General features: G+C 39.0%; 1 protein-coding gene across 1 annotated transcript in view; it reads right to left on the bottom strand.

Annotated features, from left to right (window-relative positions):
* The window catches only part of EFHC2 (EF-hand domain containing 2), a 250,745-nt gene that overhangs the window by 159,532 nt on the left and 72,359 nt on the right, over positions 1-18,854 (bottom strand). Inside the window, exon 3 of the mRNA XM_020996051.2 lies at positions 10,329-10,479. Coding sequence (XP_020851710.1) covers positions 10,329-10,479 — 151 coding nt within the window. The remainder of the gene's footprint in view (positions 1-10,328; positions 10,480-18,854) is intronic.

Raw genomic sequence — 18,854 nt, 5'->3', positions numbered from 1 at the left:
TCTCTTTCCAATTCTTTCCCCTACTGTACTTATTTTACTGATACATTTTTTTAAAAAAAATCTTATTCTGGGCTAAGCCTAATAATCTAAACCAGACCGATCAATAAAACGCCATAAAGCACTCAGTAATCATGAAATGAAAAAAAAACACTTATTAACAAAATATTAAAAGAGTATAATTTCTAAAGTTGATTAAATGATACTACCCTCTGCCTCCATAGTTTCCACAGGATATTTGCTGGGAAAGCAGTCCTCAGAGGACAGTATGAGCTATGACAAAAACCTCTAATACAAATTCCCCCTAATCTGAGCTTTCTTTGCTTGAGGCAGGCAGGAAGCCAAATGGCCTCTCTGACCTTTAAAGAAATAGCCCAGATTTTATGACACCAGAGCCTTTATTTGGTTAGGAGGGTACTAGCCATATCCAACAATGAGGAAGGGAAAGAAAAATCAAGAGATGGTGGTGGAAGGGAGAGGAGGAGGAGAAGATTGTAGCCAACGCCATGGCAGCATGTGGGCACAGTGCAGTTTTTGGTAATGGGTAGTCAATTGGCTGATCCTCCTCAGGGATGGTCCTGGATGGGTCTTCCCAAGAAAGCAGCAGCAGAATGTACATGGCAACAGCAGCACCAATGCTGCGAAACAGCTATCACTCCTACCACATCCTATCACAGGGCTTCAAGGAAAGACAACCCAGGAGGGATGGAAGATGTTTGCGAATGAAATTCTATTTTTATGAATGCTATTTTTTCTAAATTACATGTAAAAACAATTTTTAACATTTAAAAAAATTTAGTTCCAAATTATCTTCCTCCCTCCCTGAGACAATAAACAATTTGATGTAGGTTATACACGTGCAATCATACAAAACCATTTCCATGTTAGTCACGTTGTGAAAGAAAATATAGACCAAAATAGATTAATAGATGATGGATAGATAGATAGATAGATAGATAGATAGATAGATAGATAGACAGATAGATAGATGAATAAATAAATAAAATAACTGGACAAATAAATAAAGTGATAAACAGTATGCTTTGATCTGCATTCAGACTTCATTTGTTTCTCTGGAGGTGAACAGCATTTTTCATCGTGAGTCCTTTGGATTATTTTGGATCAATGTGTTGCTGAGAATAGCTAAGTCATTCACAGTTGATCATCATATAATGTGGCTGTTACTATGTACAATGTTCTCCTGGTTCTGCTTATTTCACTTTGCATCAGTTCATGCAATTCCTTCCAGATTTTTCTGAAATCATCCTGCTCATCATTTCTTATAGCACAATAGTGAAAATGAAACTCTAAACACACAAAGGGATATGATTCCCCTGAGGAGGGAAAATTGGATTTGCCTGAAGAAACCAATGTGGATGCATGGGGGACTCAATGACTAAATTAGATTTTTAAAAAGAAATGTGTAGAAGTTAGAATCAAGAATGAGATGAAAGTTAAGAGTACACGGCACAGTCCTATAAAAATGATGTTAATAATGCTAAAGAATGAGTAATAGAAGCTAAGGACAATAAAATGTGTTTCTCTTTAAGTTATAATGGGAGAAAAAGGAGGAACAACCATCTTGCTTGGGGTAGATGGAACCACGATAACCAACCAGCAACAGAGAAAAAGTAGAGATGTTGAATTCTTTCTGTTTTCTCTGCAAAGCAAAGTGACCTTCATGCTGGAAATAACAGAACAACGATGACTAGCAGGAAACTGAAATGCAAAATTGCTAAGGAGGTGGTAAGAAACACCTAGGTGCCTTTGATGGCTTCAAGTCACCTGAACTACAACCTGGAGTCCTGAAGGAACTGGTAGAGTTCTGAGCCACAGTGATATCTGAAAGATGACAAAAAATGAAAGGTGCCACAAGATTGGAGAAGGATAAATGACCCAATTTCAAAAGAAGGAAAGAACAGAGGCTGCAAAATATAGACCAGTCACCTGGCCGTGGGGAAATTCTAGAATAGATCATGAAAGAGATGACTGGTGGACATCTGAAAAGGAAAGTGGTGATTACAGAGAGCCATTATATCTACAACAAGAATAGGTCATGCCTTTTTTGACAGAATAACTTTTAGATGAAGAGAATGATGTGGATATAATTTACCTAGATAAATCATACCATACTATTTTTGTGAAGAAGATAAATATGGATTATATAATATCAAATCAGATAGATTCAGAAATTGGTTGGATGGCCAGACTAAGGCTGTTAATGGTTCAGTGTCAAAATGGCAGTAGTATAGAGCATATGCTTAGCAAGTCTGCAGATGATACAAAAAAAGGGAGGGATGGCCAACATAATTTATGGCAAAGTCTGGATCCAAAAGGATCTTCGGAGGTTGGAGGAGTTAGCAAATTATGGTCCATGGGCCAAACTGTGTTTAAAAGCTGACCCCTGCGCTAGAACACTGGGCTGAAATCTGTTAAGATCAGATCCAGTAAGGATAAATGTAAAGTCTAGGACTTGGGCACAGAAAATCAAGTAGACAAAAGTATTGAGAAGAACTAGATAGACAGGAGTTGTTCTGGATATAGTGGCACCTAGCTTTCCTGGATGTGGTGTCCCTAGATAGTTCCACACAGAACTAGATAGACAGGAGTTGTTCTGGATATAGTGGCACCTAGCTTTCCTGGATGTGGTGTCCCTAGATAGTTCCACACAGAAGAAAGAATGAGGACAGGGCCAGAGAGTGTCAACTAGGCCTATGAACAAAAGAAGTCCATCCTGATGAGGTAAGTCTTCCCAAAGGCCGGTTCCAAGAAACTGCTGGAATATACAGAATGTCCCCATTCTTGGGACAGCACTGATTTATCAAAGATGCTGCCTCTGGAATATAGGATATTACGATAGGACCAGCATTTTGCTGATGCTATTTTCTTCAGCCCCCAGCTTCCCTGACATAACCTCCTCCCCGCTACACAATCTGTTTGGTTCCCACCTTTCCAGATATAGCTTCTTGGTCTAGGGAAAAAGAAACAAACAGAAAAACTCCAGCCATACAAAGTCTGGGCCTCTAAGATGTGGTGGGTACCTGGGACCATGTGAGTTGTACTTGTCTGATGACTTATTAACCAGACGAGTTTTCAGATGGAGACAAGGTGGGTCACCACATCCAGGAAAGCTAGGTGCCACCATATCCTTGTTGCATATTCTTACCATGTTAAGGCAAAACGATCCTCCTTTCTTAAATGTTCATTGTCTTGCAAGTGCCTCATTTTGTCCCAAGACCGAATCTGAACTAAGATGGTTAGATCCATACCTCCAACAGACCCAGCATTTATAATCAAGAATAAGATGACTGTGTTGTTTTAAAAGTCCATTCCAACACTTCCACAAAACTAGCTGCCTGAGGATGGCACAGAAGATGGAAAACCCAGTGAATGTGGTGGTAAAGATCTCAGATCTTCTTCACAATAAAACAGATCTTGGTCAGGCGGCAGTATAGGGGAAGCCCATAAGGAAGAAGGATGTGTGCTGTCAGGGCTCTGATAGTGGTGGTCTCAATACTAGATTAAAATGTTGCTGCCATCCTATATCCCAAATAAATATCATCTGTACTAAGAGCCTGAGACGGAAGAAGGTCAAAACAATCAATTTGACATTCACAAATAGGTTGAGAATGATGTGATATGCCATAGCGATCCTTGAAAGGTGGATGTTCTGATTAGTAAGACAAGCATGACTGCATTATCCTTACCTAAGGGGAATCATATGGTCCTATAGCCACCACAACATGGCATTATCAAAAAAAAAAAACCTAATCCCTAATCTCTGCTCTTCTGGTGACAGCATCAACTCGACTATTCAGTTCAGCAGAAGTTGTATGATGTTGGTGGGTGCTAACATGCCCTAGAAACTTTATTTGGTGGAAAACATAGACACAATTCCTGACTCCAAAATGGACAAGCATTTAATTGTACAATTCTGGTCTCTTCAAGCACCTGGTCATTCAGTCAAAACCATGGCTACAACGCAGAAGTCATTATAAATTAGCACCTTGTCTGCCATGTCCCTGAAGGATCTCTAGTACCAATAATATAGTTCACAGGATGTTCCACTGCCTGCATCCCCATCTCTTGGAACATTGCCTGTTCCTTGATTAATGGCCACAGAGGTCCAGTAGCATATACCTTTCATACCACAGAGAACCATCAGTGAAATAATTAAAACAATATTTCTCAAGAGCTAGGTTCATATAGGCAAAGGCTCACTGGGCTAATGGAAGAGGCAAACAATTGCCTCCAGCAACATCCCAGGTAGGGCACTAAGACCTTAGGAGCCTACACAGCACCCAGCTTGGATATATCATATCCACTGAAAAATGTAAGCTTACTGCGCCATATCCATCCTGTTAGAGGATCCATCTCACATTATCTGATCCATAATTGACAACTTCTAGACAAAGGGTAATAAGAAACTAGGGTCCAATAACAGGCAGGCGACTGTCTTTCAAAAGTGGCATAATGAACAGCCAACTCAGAGAGATCATGACTCTAGAAGTCTTGGTTGTTGTTGAGTCGTTTTTTCAGCACTGTCTGACTCTTCATGACCCCATGTGGGGTTTTCTTGGCCAAGATACCAGAGCAGTTTGCCATTTCCTTCCCCAGCTTGTTTCAGAGATGAGGAAACTGAGGCAAACTGGGTTAAGTGACCTCCCCAGGGTCACTGAGTGTTTGAGACCAGATTTGAACTCACAAAAATGAGTCTTCCTGACTTCAGTCTTGGCGCTCTATCCTCTATGCCACCTGACTACTTTAATCCAGTTACCCCTTTGTACTGGCCAAAGGCTTCACGGAACCTGATCCTTATAGACAAAGACTTCCAACATAAGCTTTATAGGATCATAAGACTGTTAGATGGTAGAGCCCTTTAGATCTTCCAAAGTGAGATAGCCTGTTCTGGGCACCATTTGAAAGAAGTAGATTTGTAAGAAACTAGCATCATCAAGATATCCAGGTGGGGAATATGGATCTCCAAAACCTGAAGATTCCAATAAACCTCTGGTCTTCCTTGTTAGCCTTTAAGGGAGTGAGTGTCAATAGCCTATTATGGACCACATCCTCAGACAAATCTCACTTAGAACCTACTAGAACAACAGTTCCTCAAATTTAAATGCAAACTTCAGTTGGGTAACTGAACATCTAAACAGAGTAAGGAATGATCAGCTAGGGGTGGGAGGATTTCAGAGATATCTTAATTCTGCTGGGGCAGAAAAACCTTTACTTATCCTGATCTCAGATGTCCTGATATATACAGTATGCTAACACCCCTAGAGGGCTGACCATCAATCATCTCATTTTATTCATCCCATGTTTCAAAAGCCAGACCTTACAGAAAATATCATCATTGCTTCTACCCACTTACTGTGGCAACAGACAAAGTCCCTCCTCCCATCATCCCTAGACTGCCTGTTGTGTGGACAGCACTATTGCCCTGAGAGCTGATGAGGCTGTTTCAGTCTTGCTTGGACATCACCAATTAATCTACCTAAGCCAGCAGTATAATCTGGCAGGAAAGGTCCATACCATATCTAAAGCCTGTTGCTTCAACAGCTGTGGTTCTGCCCAAAAAAACAGCATCTAATTGCAGGCTAAGCTTGCCAGTTATAAGTAATGACATGTCATGGGAAGGGGACATAAATCCAGTCCACCGTTTCAATTTACACCTTCCTTTGCTTTCCTTCATTCAAGGAATCAGCTGTAGAGGGAATTCATCTTTATGGAGCCACATAATGAACCTTCTATTTTATCCCCCTGAAAAAAGGACCATCCTCATCTGGAGCCTCCAAATGATTTGTCTGATTTTACAAGAGCAAATTCTCTGTAAGCTCTCCCAGATGATAGAACTTTGTAATTGACAAAAAGTTTAAATTTCCCCCATTAGACCACACCCTCAGTAGCCACTGTTTGAATGTTTAATTAGTTTGCTGTTTTAATTTTTCCTGTAACCACCTCAGTTCCTTAGTAGTGAAAGCATACCCACACTCTAACACTCTCGTTGGAGCAAGTAACTACCCACGAAGTAGTATGCCAGGGTGTATCAACAGGATAAGCCCAGAGTTGTATTACTCTTGCCTATAATTCCTATTCATCATCACTCCTGCTCCTATTCCCCTAAAGCCCTAATCATGGCAATGTTTAGTATATTCTCAGAGAAACCTGGAGAGAATGCCTTCTACTTGTAGCCTATCAGTCCTGTCCTCCATTAGCATTTCTCTTTTCACCTGATGTTATGGCTGATTCCATTAACCATTCCCCTGCCTTTAAGGCATGATTTTTAAACATCAGAAGTTCATTTGCCTCAGTTTCCTCCACACAAAATAACAGCACCTCCCTTTGCTGAGTTAATGTGAGAATCAAATGAATTGATATTTCTAAAGTGCTCAGCACAGTGCCTGGCACGCAGTAGGTGCCATATAAATGTTTGTTCCTTTCCCATTACCCTCTGCCTCTAAGTGCCCAATTTAAATAGACAATTGAACTTCACTCTCCTCTTTGTGGCAATCTAGCCTCTACAAAACTTTAAATAAAAGCAAGGTAATATTTTCACTGTCCCTGTTAAGTTTTTCAAGTATCCATCATACCAATATCATAGGGCAATTGGGAGCTTTCTCCTTATCCCACTAAAACAGTTCCACATAAACTCCAAATGTTATTGCCACAGGAAACTAAAATGTTGTATCTGGCTTCTCCATCACACAGGGCCCAACACTATTCTGTCACCTAAGAAAATGAATTTAACCTGTGAACAATACCAAATATTTTGGATCAAACCTAACCTAGGCCAGTCCAGTGATTTGGGATCAAGAGATAAAACACAATAAAGCATTGTGGACCATAAAATGCATTCAAAACAACTTTAATGATAAGTGATTGAAAGAATTTCTACACTGAAAAAGAATATACACAAAAAGCTACTCTCTTTCCACTCTATATTCACCATGACAATACAGGCCCAGTCACCATAGGGCAGCAGGAGCTCCAGGAAAACCCCTGATACCACCCCCCCCCAAGCTAAGCCATTTATGCTTCTGGAGGCTAGGAAACCAAATGTTCTGCACTCTCCCCATTAGAGGACCAGCCTAGCTTAAATGACATCATATCCACCACCTGGTATGTATGGTGTTGGGTGGATCAATATGGCAGCCATCAAAGGGAGTTTGGAGCCTCGGGAAGGGGAGCCTTGGAATGAGAGAGAAGGAAGTAGGTCCTTAGTGCCTCACTCAAAATCCACATCCCCAGAACAGCTGCACAAAGGAACAGTAGCAAAGCAAGCAGAATAACAGTGTCAGTTGTGCAAAACAGCTACCGCTCTGACCATGTATCTCTCGCTTCATTCTTCCAGGTATTCTTGTATAATCTCTGTGGCAAAGTCATCCCCCACCCCAGACTCTGCTTTGTAGTTTTCTGGGTTGGTCTCTTGGGCATCTCTGGACATATAATATTGCTTCATAGTATTCTGAGTCTTCTGTTTACTCAAATTTCAACCTCCCAAATCCTGACTTCGGAATCTGTGCCAGACCCTGCCGCCTTGTGCACTCCTGGATGAGGCAGTCAGGCACCGTTGGATCCTGATTTCAATTACCTGGGTTCCTCATGCAGCACTGGTTTCTGCTTTCCCCGATGTGTCTGTACTGTGATAGCTAGAGATGCCTGGACTGTCCAGCTTCACAGCACTGTGATCTTTTAAGGCCCTCTGAAGCATCTCAGGCCAGGCTGATGATTTCCTGAATCCCTGGGACAAGCCAGTGTGAGCACTGCAAACTCCTGGCTCCATGTCCATGGTCAGAGTACTATGGATTTCCTCAACAGCTTTTGGAATATGGCGATGTGATGAAGAAGCATGAAAGATTTGGAAAATACTATTAAAAGTCTTTCCCTGGGGCAGCTAGGTAGCGCAGTAAATAGAGCTCCAGATTTGGAGTCAGGAGGACCTGAGTTCAAATTTGACCTCAGACACCTGACACTAACTAACTGTGTGACCCTGGGCAGGTCACTTAACCTCGATTGCCTCACCAAAAAGCAAAAAAAAAAAAAGTCTGTTCCTTTAACTTAAGAACTCACACATAATGATACTTCTTAACTCTTCCAAGATATTTTCATTGGCCAGGGATCAATGGCTAAACAAAAACAATAGGAAGCAGAATTGTTAGTCCCCCCCACCAAAAAAAAGGAGGAGGAGGAAAATAAGAGAGAGTAGAGAAAGCAGAGGGGGAGGAGAAAGAGGAAACAGAGAAGGAGAAGGAAAATAAGGAGGGGGAAAAGAAGATGGAGAAGGACGTACAAGATGAGGAAATATAATCCATATAATTAATTTACATAGCATTTCTATAGACTCCTAGAACCCACTCACCCAAATGCATCATCTTTATGATACTGGTTACCATGGAAAGGACTAAGTGAAGATATTGTATACTTAGGAAACTTGCATAGAGAATCTCATTTCAAAGTTCTTCAAATAGTATCATGACAAAATATTTACCTATTCAAATAATGTTTGGCAATTAGACAGAAATTCCCAATCAGTAAAACATATTCTTTATGGAATTCAGAAGATTTAAAATTTGTTCTCTTTCTATATTTAAATATTCCATATTTACTCACAAATTTTAAAAAAAAAATTTTCTCTAAAACAAAATGAACAAACAAGAAAAAAATTGTCTTATTTATGTGTCTGACATCTTTCAGACCTCTGATTTTCAGAGCAGAAAGGAATACTCCTAACATACCTTTTTTTTTATTAAAACCAGAAAAAGATTCACTGTCATAGCATTTGAACTGTGCAGACTAACCAGTCAAGGATTCAGAAATGCCTCATTATTGTATTCATTTAGAAAAGATATTCCAAAATCCATTTACTTAAAGAAAGTACCAATATTCAGCGCTTGAAGAATTATAGGAAATGGTTCAAATGTCTCCTTTTAGCATTCTTCAACTAAACCTCACCCTGATGGTAAAACCATCATTGATCGGAGTATTTGGCAAACAAAACTGGTAGAAACAAAACAAAACAAAAGAAACAAACAAAAAAAAACAAAACCCAGCACACGCTAGGGACTATTAGTCTAATGCAGCCACATTAAAAGCAGGTGACTTATATTCTAGCTGATTATTTACACTGAGTATCTGTTATTTCATTTGATCCTCACAACAACTCTGTGAAATAGTGCAGGCATCAACAACCTCACTTTCTAGATGAGAAAAGTGCAATACAGAGAGGGATGAAGTGATTGGCTGAAGGCCACCCAGCTACTAAATAGCTATTCCTAGACTATAACCTAAATCACCTGACTTCCAGTGCAACTCTTTCCCACTAAACATAATATTTCTGTATTTAAGGGGGGAAGCATGACAAATAAAAGTAACAGTGATGTGATAAAAGAGCAAGAGGTTTGGGTGAGACAGGGGGCGTGGGGAACCATTTCCACTCCTGGCTCTGATATTTACTACTTGGGAGCAGGTCACTTTTACTGCTCTGGGTCTTAGTTTCCTCAATTATAAAAATGGACTCTAATATCCTTTTCAGTTCTAAATCTAGGGTCCTGACAGTAATTGAAAAATAGTAATAATAACAATATCTGTTGATGCACTCAACTGTAACATGTATTTGGCATACAGTAGGCACTATATAAATGCTGGGGCAGCTAGGTGGTACAGTGGAAAGAGTGCCAAAGCTGGAGTCAGGAAGATTCCTCTTCCAGAGTTCAAATCTGGCCTCAGACACTAACTAGCTGTGTGACTCTGGGCAAGTCACTTAACCCCGTTTGCCTCAGTTTCTTCATCTGTAAAATGAGCTGAAGAAGAAAAAAAGGCAAACCACTCCAGCATCTTGTCAAAAAAAAAAAAACAACCCAAATGGGTTTGCAAAGAATCACACACGACTAAAAAACGACTGAACAGCAACAGCAGCAAATATCAATGCTTATTCTCTTCCCCTCCTTTCCCTTTCCTCTGTTTCCTAAAGTGTCTCATCTGCTTCTGGAAACACACCCAGTAGAAAAATCTACATCAAAAACTTGGTATTCCAAAGTTGAGCCTAGTTTATGAAGTTGGTCAGGGAATAAAAGACTCATTTTTCCAAAGTAAACCAACATATATATATACATACATACACATACATACACATATAACACACATGTATTTTTATAGACATACATATATATAATACATAATTATGTATGAAAAATCACTTTACTCATTCATAAGTAGCTTATATAAACAAAATAGCAATGCTAATGCTCAATAGGCTTTTCCATGAAGGTTTTTATGAAGAAAAAAAGGGAGTAAAGATGTACAATTTAACAGCTGATTTAAATAGATACCTTGTGGCATCCCACTATTTTTCAGCTGTGGTTCAACTACTTGAATTGTGTCATCTTCAAGGTAGAAGTAGATCTTACAATGTCTTATCCTATATAATTCTTGATTTTTCTCTGGCACTTCATCTTCAAAATAGGCATCAAAAGATAGGACCTGTGAAATAAATGTAAATAAAAAAGTTCAGTAAATGTATATATTTACTTTTAAGATGTGTCTTACAATTAGGTACCTTTTAGTGATATCACCAAGTATTTTGAATATATAGTCAAAATAACATTATGTGAATATTATTTACTTTCATAGCCAACAGTAAGAAAAAGGAAAAGCCATTAGCACAGTGAGATAGTCATTCAAATGTACCATAAATCTAACAAGACACAGCTCACAGTAGATTGCCACGGGCAGGTATTTTACAGGTAATATGCTTCTTCCTGTAGATTAAGAAAGCCTTTGGCTTACGCACATCACTGGCATCACCTCCCACAAAGAATGACAGCAATAACAGCAAAGTATCTTGGTTCCAGGTGAACATTCATCTGGCCTGATACTCCACAGTCCCATTTCCCAAGGCATTTTAAAGAGGCAGAACTACATTCTTCTCCAACTAAACGGCAGCTCTTTCAAGGTAAAGTCTGTGTCTCACATTCCTCCCGAATCCCCACAGTACTGTTCCGAGGGGAGAGACATCACCAGTGATCAAAAAATATCTATTGGTGGAATGGCTCATTGACTAAAGGAAAAGAAGAAAGGAAGAGAGAAAGGAAACAAGAATGTGAAGGGGGAATTCCTTGGAGGGAGGTGAACAACTGCTGTTCTGATCTCCAGTAAGAAATACAGGTTAGTTATTCGCACATAATCTCCCAAAAAGTTTTACTACATCCTTCCCCCAAAACCTGATGATGATGATGATGGCTAACATTTAAACAGGACCTACTGTGTTCCAGGCATTGTGCAAAGCACTTTACATGTGTTAACTCATTTGATTCTCACAACAACCCTGGGAGGTAGATGCTATTAATATCCCCATTTTACAGTTGAGGAAAATGAGGCAAATGGGGTTCCAGCGACTTGCACAGGGTCACACAGGTAGTACGTGTCTGAGGCCGAATTTGAACTCAGGTCTTCCCGACCCCATGCCTGGTGCTCTATCCACCGTACCCTCTGTCGTTGTTGAGTCACCTCAGTTGTATCTAACTCTTCGCGACCCCATCTTGGCAAAGATACTGGAGTGCTTTGCTGTTTCCTTCTCCAGCTCATTTTACAGATGAGGAACTAAGGCAAATAAGGTTAAGCCCAGGGTCACGCAGATAATAAGTGTCTGAGGCTGGATTTGAACTTGGGTCCTCCTGACTTCATGGCCAGCACTCTATCCAGTGGGCCACTTAGCTGTTCCCTAATATTATATCCTAAAGAAATAGTCAAAGGACTGGATGTCTCACAGACATCTCAAACTCACTACGTCTAAAACACCACTCAATAGCTTTCCTTCCAAACCCATTCCTTTTCTGAACTTTTCCATTTCTGTTGAGGGTCATCACTTTTATCTCACATATCACATGCCAAATCTTGTCATGGCAACCTCAACAATGTCTCTGGTATCTGTCTCCTTCTTTCCATTCTCACAGGCACCACCCTATTCACTGCACTATTTCAATGACCTACTCATTGGCCCCCTGCCTCAAGTCTTTCCGCACTCCAAATCATTCTCCATGCAGCTGCTAAAGCACAGGTCTGACTGTGTCACTCACCTACTCGTTAATTTCATTAGTTACCTGTTGTTTCAGTGATAAAGTATAAATTTTGTTTGATATTTAAAAATTTTAAGATATAACAAAATAAAGATGAAGGAATTTAAAGAAAGAAATAAAAGAGGAGGAGCTGTCCTAAAACACCATGGACTACACCCCTCGGTCCCCACCCCCACACAAGCATAGGCAAATCAATGTATTTTATGGAAATAAACTGTAGTATGGGAGGACATATAAAAGAGGGGAAAGGAGATAGGAGATAGAGAAGAATGTATGATATACTCTAATCAAGTACTTGGGAAATAATTAAGAGAAAATAATTCCTGTGGTATCTCAGCAAGCAGGGATACAAAAGACAACAAATAAAGTGGCAGATGAAGTGACTGAAATAAAGAGGAGAGAAAGGAGAATAAGTCTATTTGAATAGGAAGGTAGGTAGGAACCTTACAATGGATCTAATCTGCAGGGTTTCAATGAACAAGGAGACCACTTCTGAGAAAGTCTTGTGCTTCCCTGGACAACATCCTACCTCAGGAATAATAAAATCAGGCTGGTGGGGGCAACTGGCATCCAGAAGGGGGAGGGACCATCAGGGGTGTGCTGGAGCCAGCTCTAACTGGCTTGCAAAAGCCAACTGCTAAATCTTTAGTATTGGGATAGCTAGGTGGCGCAGTGGATAGAGCACCAGGTCCGGGAATTAGGAAGACCTGAGTTCAAATCCAATCTCAGACCAGACACTTGACACTTACTAGTTGTGTGACCCTGGGCAAGTCACTTAACCCCATTGCCCAGCCAAAAAAAAAATAATCTTTATAGTATCAGCATTTAAAATTAGAAACCTCTCTATAAATCAGTGCCCAATTTATTGTTTTATTGATTGTCTAGATTAAATTTAAAGGCATACGTGTATACATTTTTCCACCCTGGAAAGCCTCTATATTGTTCTATAAGCATTGCTAGAGCTCAGGAGGAGTGCAGTAAGACTCGGGAAATAAAATCATCACTAGGACTGGAAGCCTGGTGACTATCAGCTAATAATAATAATGATAGTGATGATGATAATAATAATAATAACTGACATTTATATAATGCTTTAAAATTTGCAAATTGATTTACATTCACTACCTCATTTGAGCCTCACAACATCCCTAGATGACTGGAACAAGACAGGAGACTGCCTGGCAAACAAGAAAGAAAATGATCATGGGAAGGTCAGGGAGTTGAAGTCGACCAAACAAATTGGGACACAGGGAAATTGCTAACATTGAGCAATGCTTCCATCCTCATCACCTCCCTCAGTAATTGATACTTCTAAGAATAACATACAACAGGAAAAAGGGGGGGGGGAAGGAAGTAAGAGTTACAAGAGAATAGCATAGAAATTTTTCAGAAGAAGAAACTGAAAATTAGTACTTGAGAAGTTTTAATCCCAAAAGGAATACAAAGAGACTAAAGAGGGAATGAATTAAAGAATAAAAGCTTAGAATAGATAGAAAGGGAAGAGACTTAATTAATACAAGGTAAAGAATTTTTTTTAGAAAAAAAAAGATGCAGAAAATGAAACAAAAAACCCTACCAAAACAACCCAGTTCCAATACACTTTTCTGACATTATTAGATATTCCTCCCCTTTATGTACACTATAGTTCAGCCATATAGGTCTTTTCACTGTTCCTCATACACAATACCCTAGCTCCTATCTTTGTGACTTCTATTGACTGTCAACCAATGCCTGGAATTCCCTCCCTCCTCAACTTTGATTCTTAGGATCCCTGGTTTCCTTTCAAGGCTCATCTTTTAAAGGTACTGCCGTGTACATGAAACCTTTGCTTATTCCACCTAGCTGCTAATGGCTTATTCTCCAAACCTACCATTTTCTTGTATCTATTTTGCATACACTTGTTTATTTGTGTGTAGGTATGTGTCTGTGTCTGTGGACTCAGGAATGTTGTCTCTCTGGCTACATTGTAAGTTCCTCCAGGGCAAAGACTATTGCTTTTATAAATGAATAAATAAATAAGCATTTATTAAGTGCTTATGATGTGCTAGGTGCTATGCTAAGTGTTGAGGGATACAAATTCAAGCAAGCAAGACAGTCCCTGCCCTCAAGTAGCATACATCCTAAAAGGAAAGAAGGACTGTTTTGGACAAAGAAGTAATGAGGAGGAAATCCATAGTGCAAATAATTAACATGTCCTTGCTGATTACTGATTTCAGAGTTAACATTAGAAAGCTAGGGGTTGGATAGAGAGAAGCAAAGAGGATGAAGACAAAGAGGCAAGATTATATAGGCAATAACACACAAATTGATTAGAAAAAGGAACTCAAGCCTAGTACTTCAGAAGCATTAAAATCATGAAAAACATAGATACCACATCACCCCAGGTCAATATATTCCAAAGCTATCCATTATGTCTAGGGTCAAATATGCTATCTTTTGGCATTTAAAGCTCTTTACAACCTTCCCTACCTTCCCCATCTTCTTACACTTTACTTCCCTTCAATATTCCCCACTATCCTGCCATTCCTCAAGGACAGGATTGTATCTACTATCTCTGCCTTTCCACTAGCAGTCTCCCATGTTTGGAACATTCTCCCGAATCCTTTTTATCTCTTCAGATCCTTGGTTTCCTTCAAAACTGAGTTCAAATGTTACCTTCTACAGGAGTCCTTTCCTAGTTTCCCAGCTACTAAGGCAAACTCCTCTAACTTTATTTTCCTTTTATTCTATATCAAGTATGCACCAATTTTTTTACATGTTCTCTCCTATTAGCCTGTAAGTTCACTGAGAACAGGGTCTATTTTTGGCTTTCTTTGTATTCACAGCATCTAGCACAGTGTCTGGTACAGAACAAGAGCTTAATAAATAATTGTTCACTGGTTGACCTGGGAAAGAACACCTACTTGACAAAAATTCCTTAAATATTGGAAAATAGTCTGTCAGAATTTATATTTAGATCACTATATTTAAGTACATACCCTAACAACTACACATGAACTGAATGTTAAAGATAATATCATATCAAAAAAATGAGAATATGAATAGATCGTACACCTTTCACACCCTTGGACAAGGAATGAATTCTTAACCAAACAAGGCATAGAGGCAATTGCAAAAGCTAACCTCAATAATTGTGTGAAACTGTAAAGTTTCTGCACAAACAAAATCAAAGCAACTAAGATAAGAAAGAAGGTAGCCAAATTAAGGGGAAAAGAAAACTTTGTATCAAATATCACTCCAGGTCTGATATCTAATCTATATGGACAAGCAACAGAAATAGTTATGTCCAAAAGGCATCCCCCAAAAGATAAGTGATCAGAGGATATAAACAACTCTCAAAATAAGAATTATGAGTTATTAACAACTATGAGAAAGAAAGCTCCAAATTTTGAAATAAAAGAAATGCAAAACCAACCTTTTTTTTTCATCTCAAAATCAGCAAACTGACAAAGATGACAGAAGATGGGAATAATCATTGTTGGAGAGGTTGTACAAAAACAGGTACCTTAAAATATTGTTTGGTAGAGCTGTGAATTACGACAGTGACTCTGGAAAATAATTTGAAACTATGCTAAAAAAGTGACTAAAACATACATATCCTTTGACCTAGAAATTATATAGCTAGGCATATTTAACAAAAAGGTGGGGGAAAAAAAGCAACACCTTATATACACAGAAATATTTATAGCAACATTTTGAAGTACAGAAGAACAGAAAACAAAGTAGCTGGTCATTGCAGAAAATGTGGTTGGGGATGCTGCTTCTGCATATTACTCATTCAGAGGTTGAATGCCTATGTGACAGCATTGGAGTCAGTTTGGACTGGCAATGAGTGTGGGAAATGGCTGGTTTTCATTTCCATAGGGGTGTAGTCTGGGGGGTAGGTGGAAGTTGAATAAAGGAAGCCATAAATTAGAATAAGAAAACACTCTTGATGGGTGAATGGACTAACGAGTGGAAAGCCAGTTCTGAGGTTGGGTGTGGACTGACACATCCATGTCCCAGGCAGAGGGGATGTGGGTTATCCCCAAATGAGGACAAAATTAAATAAGGGCCAGGGTGGCCCTGGGGAGTAAGAGATGTAATTAGGAGCAGAGACCCAAAATTGGGTGCTTCAGATAGGTTGTGACCTCTATAATACCCAGCCAATGGGGAAACAGGGGAGGAAATTCAAATTGGGAACAGGAAATGAAAAGGTGTGCATCTGTCACCAAGTGCTGTCACACATGTGCTCTCACACATGTGGGATGCCAGGCCTTCCCAGGTCATCAATAAAGCTTCTTCCTGATTCAACAATGGCTTCGTGGAATTGGTGATATAGATAAGTCGTTGGCTTGGGAATGGCTAAACAAATTTGGGTACATGCATGTAATATTACTGAGCTGTAAGAAATTATAAATGTGATCATACAGAGAAGCATACATGGAAAGACTTAAATGAATTGATGTTGAATGAAGTGAGAACCAAGAAAAGAACATATACCACAACTACATCAATGTAAAAGGAAACAACAACCACAACAAAATATCTAGATGACTCAGTGGACAGAGGGCTGGGCCTGGAGTTAGGAAGACCTGAGTTCAAATCCAGCCTTAGATACTTACAAGAGGTGTCACCTTGGGCAAGTTACTTAATCTCTGTTTGCTTCAATCTGCTCAAAGGAAAATGGGGATAAAAGTAACACTTAACCTCTCAGGGTTGTTGGGAGGATTAAATGAGATAATATCTATAAAGCATGTAGCCCACGGCCTGCCACATAGTAAATACTAAGTAAATCATAAAAATAATAATTAGTAGTAGTAGTAGCATTATCATTATTATTGCTATTAACAAAACAATTGAAATGGAATAGATCTTCCTTTGCTCCCATCTTCGCAGAGGTGGGAAGACAATGGGTATGAAATATTGCACACATAATCAGAATATTTTGTCCTGAATTTTTTTCCTACCTCTTCTTAAATTCATTGTTATAAGGGATGGGTTTTCTGAGTGCAGGTTGAAAGAGAGATACAATGTGAAATATAGGTGATGTAAAAATGAAAATTATGTACAAAATTTTAATTAAAAAAATGAATACGACCTTATGTTCTGACCAATGTATAAAACTAAAAATGTAAAACATGACTTCATATTTCCTACTAATACACCTTAGACTCTGGACAGAGATATTTTTCTTTGTGTTGAGAAGCTAGCCTTTCAAAAGAAAGAAAGCCATTTGAAATCCTGCAAAGAAAGTGACTAAAATGTCCATGATCCATACAATTAGAGTCTTTCTTTCATCATTTTGAAGAGAATGGAAGATGCTAATAAGAGGTGAAGGACTGCTGCAATTTTTCCCTACATTAAAGAAAACACTCACAAGCAGTTCACATTTTTAGTTTACAAGTTCAGCTTAGTCACATTGCTCTTTTTCTCTTTATACACATACACCTTAGGTCATAATCTCACCATTCTTATGGGGAGACATTGTGACTGAAAGGACATAGAGCTTGGAGGCAAAAGGATCGCCACTCTGTTACTAACCACCAGCGGCCTTGGAAAAGTCCAGTAAACAGTGGAATTCAGCAGTGGAAAGAGTGTTGGAAGTTCACCACTTTCTGTCAAATCATTTAAACCTCCCTGGGCCTCAGTTTCCCTCTCTGAAAGATGAGAAGGCTGGACAAGATGGCCTCTGAGGTCTCTTTTAGCTTTAAATCCATGATTCTCTGAAAGGAAAGGGATGGCACTACATCAGTAGTATCAAACTCAAATGAAACAAATGAAAACATCTCTGCAAGGGGCAGCTAGGTGGTGCAGTGGATAGAGCACCAGCCCTGAAGTCAGGAGGACCTGAGTTCAAATGTGGCCTCAGACCAAACACTTGACACTTACTAGCTGTGTGATTCCCCCCCCCAAAAAAAACAACCACATCCCTGCAGGCTGTATTTTTGACCTAGAAACCCACAAATGAACATTTATCTATGTTGGATTGCATTTTTATTTATTTTGTTATACATTTTCCAATTCAGAATAATTAAACGAATTACTTAAAAAGAAATAACAAAAATGTAAAAACACCACAAAACAATTATGCATTAATTCTAAGTATTTAGGAACTATAAATGTTTTACTAAGTTATCAATCTTTGCAATTATAAACATCAATAATACGAGAACATTGCATGAGATATACCTTTTCCCTCCCACTTTACTAGATTAAATCTATTTATATAAAATAGCAAACAAATTAGAGCAAATGCAATAAGTTGCAAAAGAATAAAAAACATAAACAAAAGACATTCTATATAATTACATTATCTGGATGTTTCCAGGTTATTCTTCCATAGATAGCAAATGATTACGGAAGCAGTATGAGTGCCCAATGTGGGACAAGTCACTGAATTTCTCTGGTCCTCAGTTTTCTCCTCTGTAAAGTAAGTCAACTTGATTAAATGATCTCTAAGGTGCCATTTCGGCTCTAAATGTACGATCCTGTAACTGGTCATATGTGACTGTTAACAGCCAAAAATCATAGAGTGTCGAACTATAAACTTAAACTGATAAAAGAAATCCGTTATTGGTCTCCAGGCTCCCAGAAATTGCATCCAATCTGTGAATCTGCAGTCTGAACAATGCATTCTAATGGAGACCTTACGATCTACTAAAAAATGAGAGAAAAGTCATCCTTCGTGTTTGAGTTATTGTACTTAAGAACGACGGCAGTAATTCTAAATATGTTGCTAGCACCTGAAAGCTTCTATATTCCCCCACGCAAGGGTTAGGGCTGAGGCTAATTTCAAAA

The sequence above is a fragment of the Phascolarctos cinereus genome, unplaced genomic scaffold (assembly GCF_003287225.1).
Source record: "Phascolarctos cinereus isolate Bilbo 61053 unplaced genomic scaffold, phaCin_HiC Scaffold_726;HRSCAF=1367, whole genome shotgun sequence".
NCBI lineage: Eukaryota > Metazoa > Chordata > Mammalia > Diprotodontia > Phascolarctidae > Phascolarctos > Phascolarctos cinereus.
This window is presented reverse-complemented; position numbering and strand designations above follow the sequence as displayed.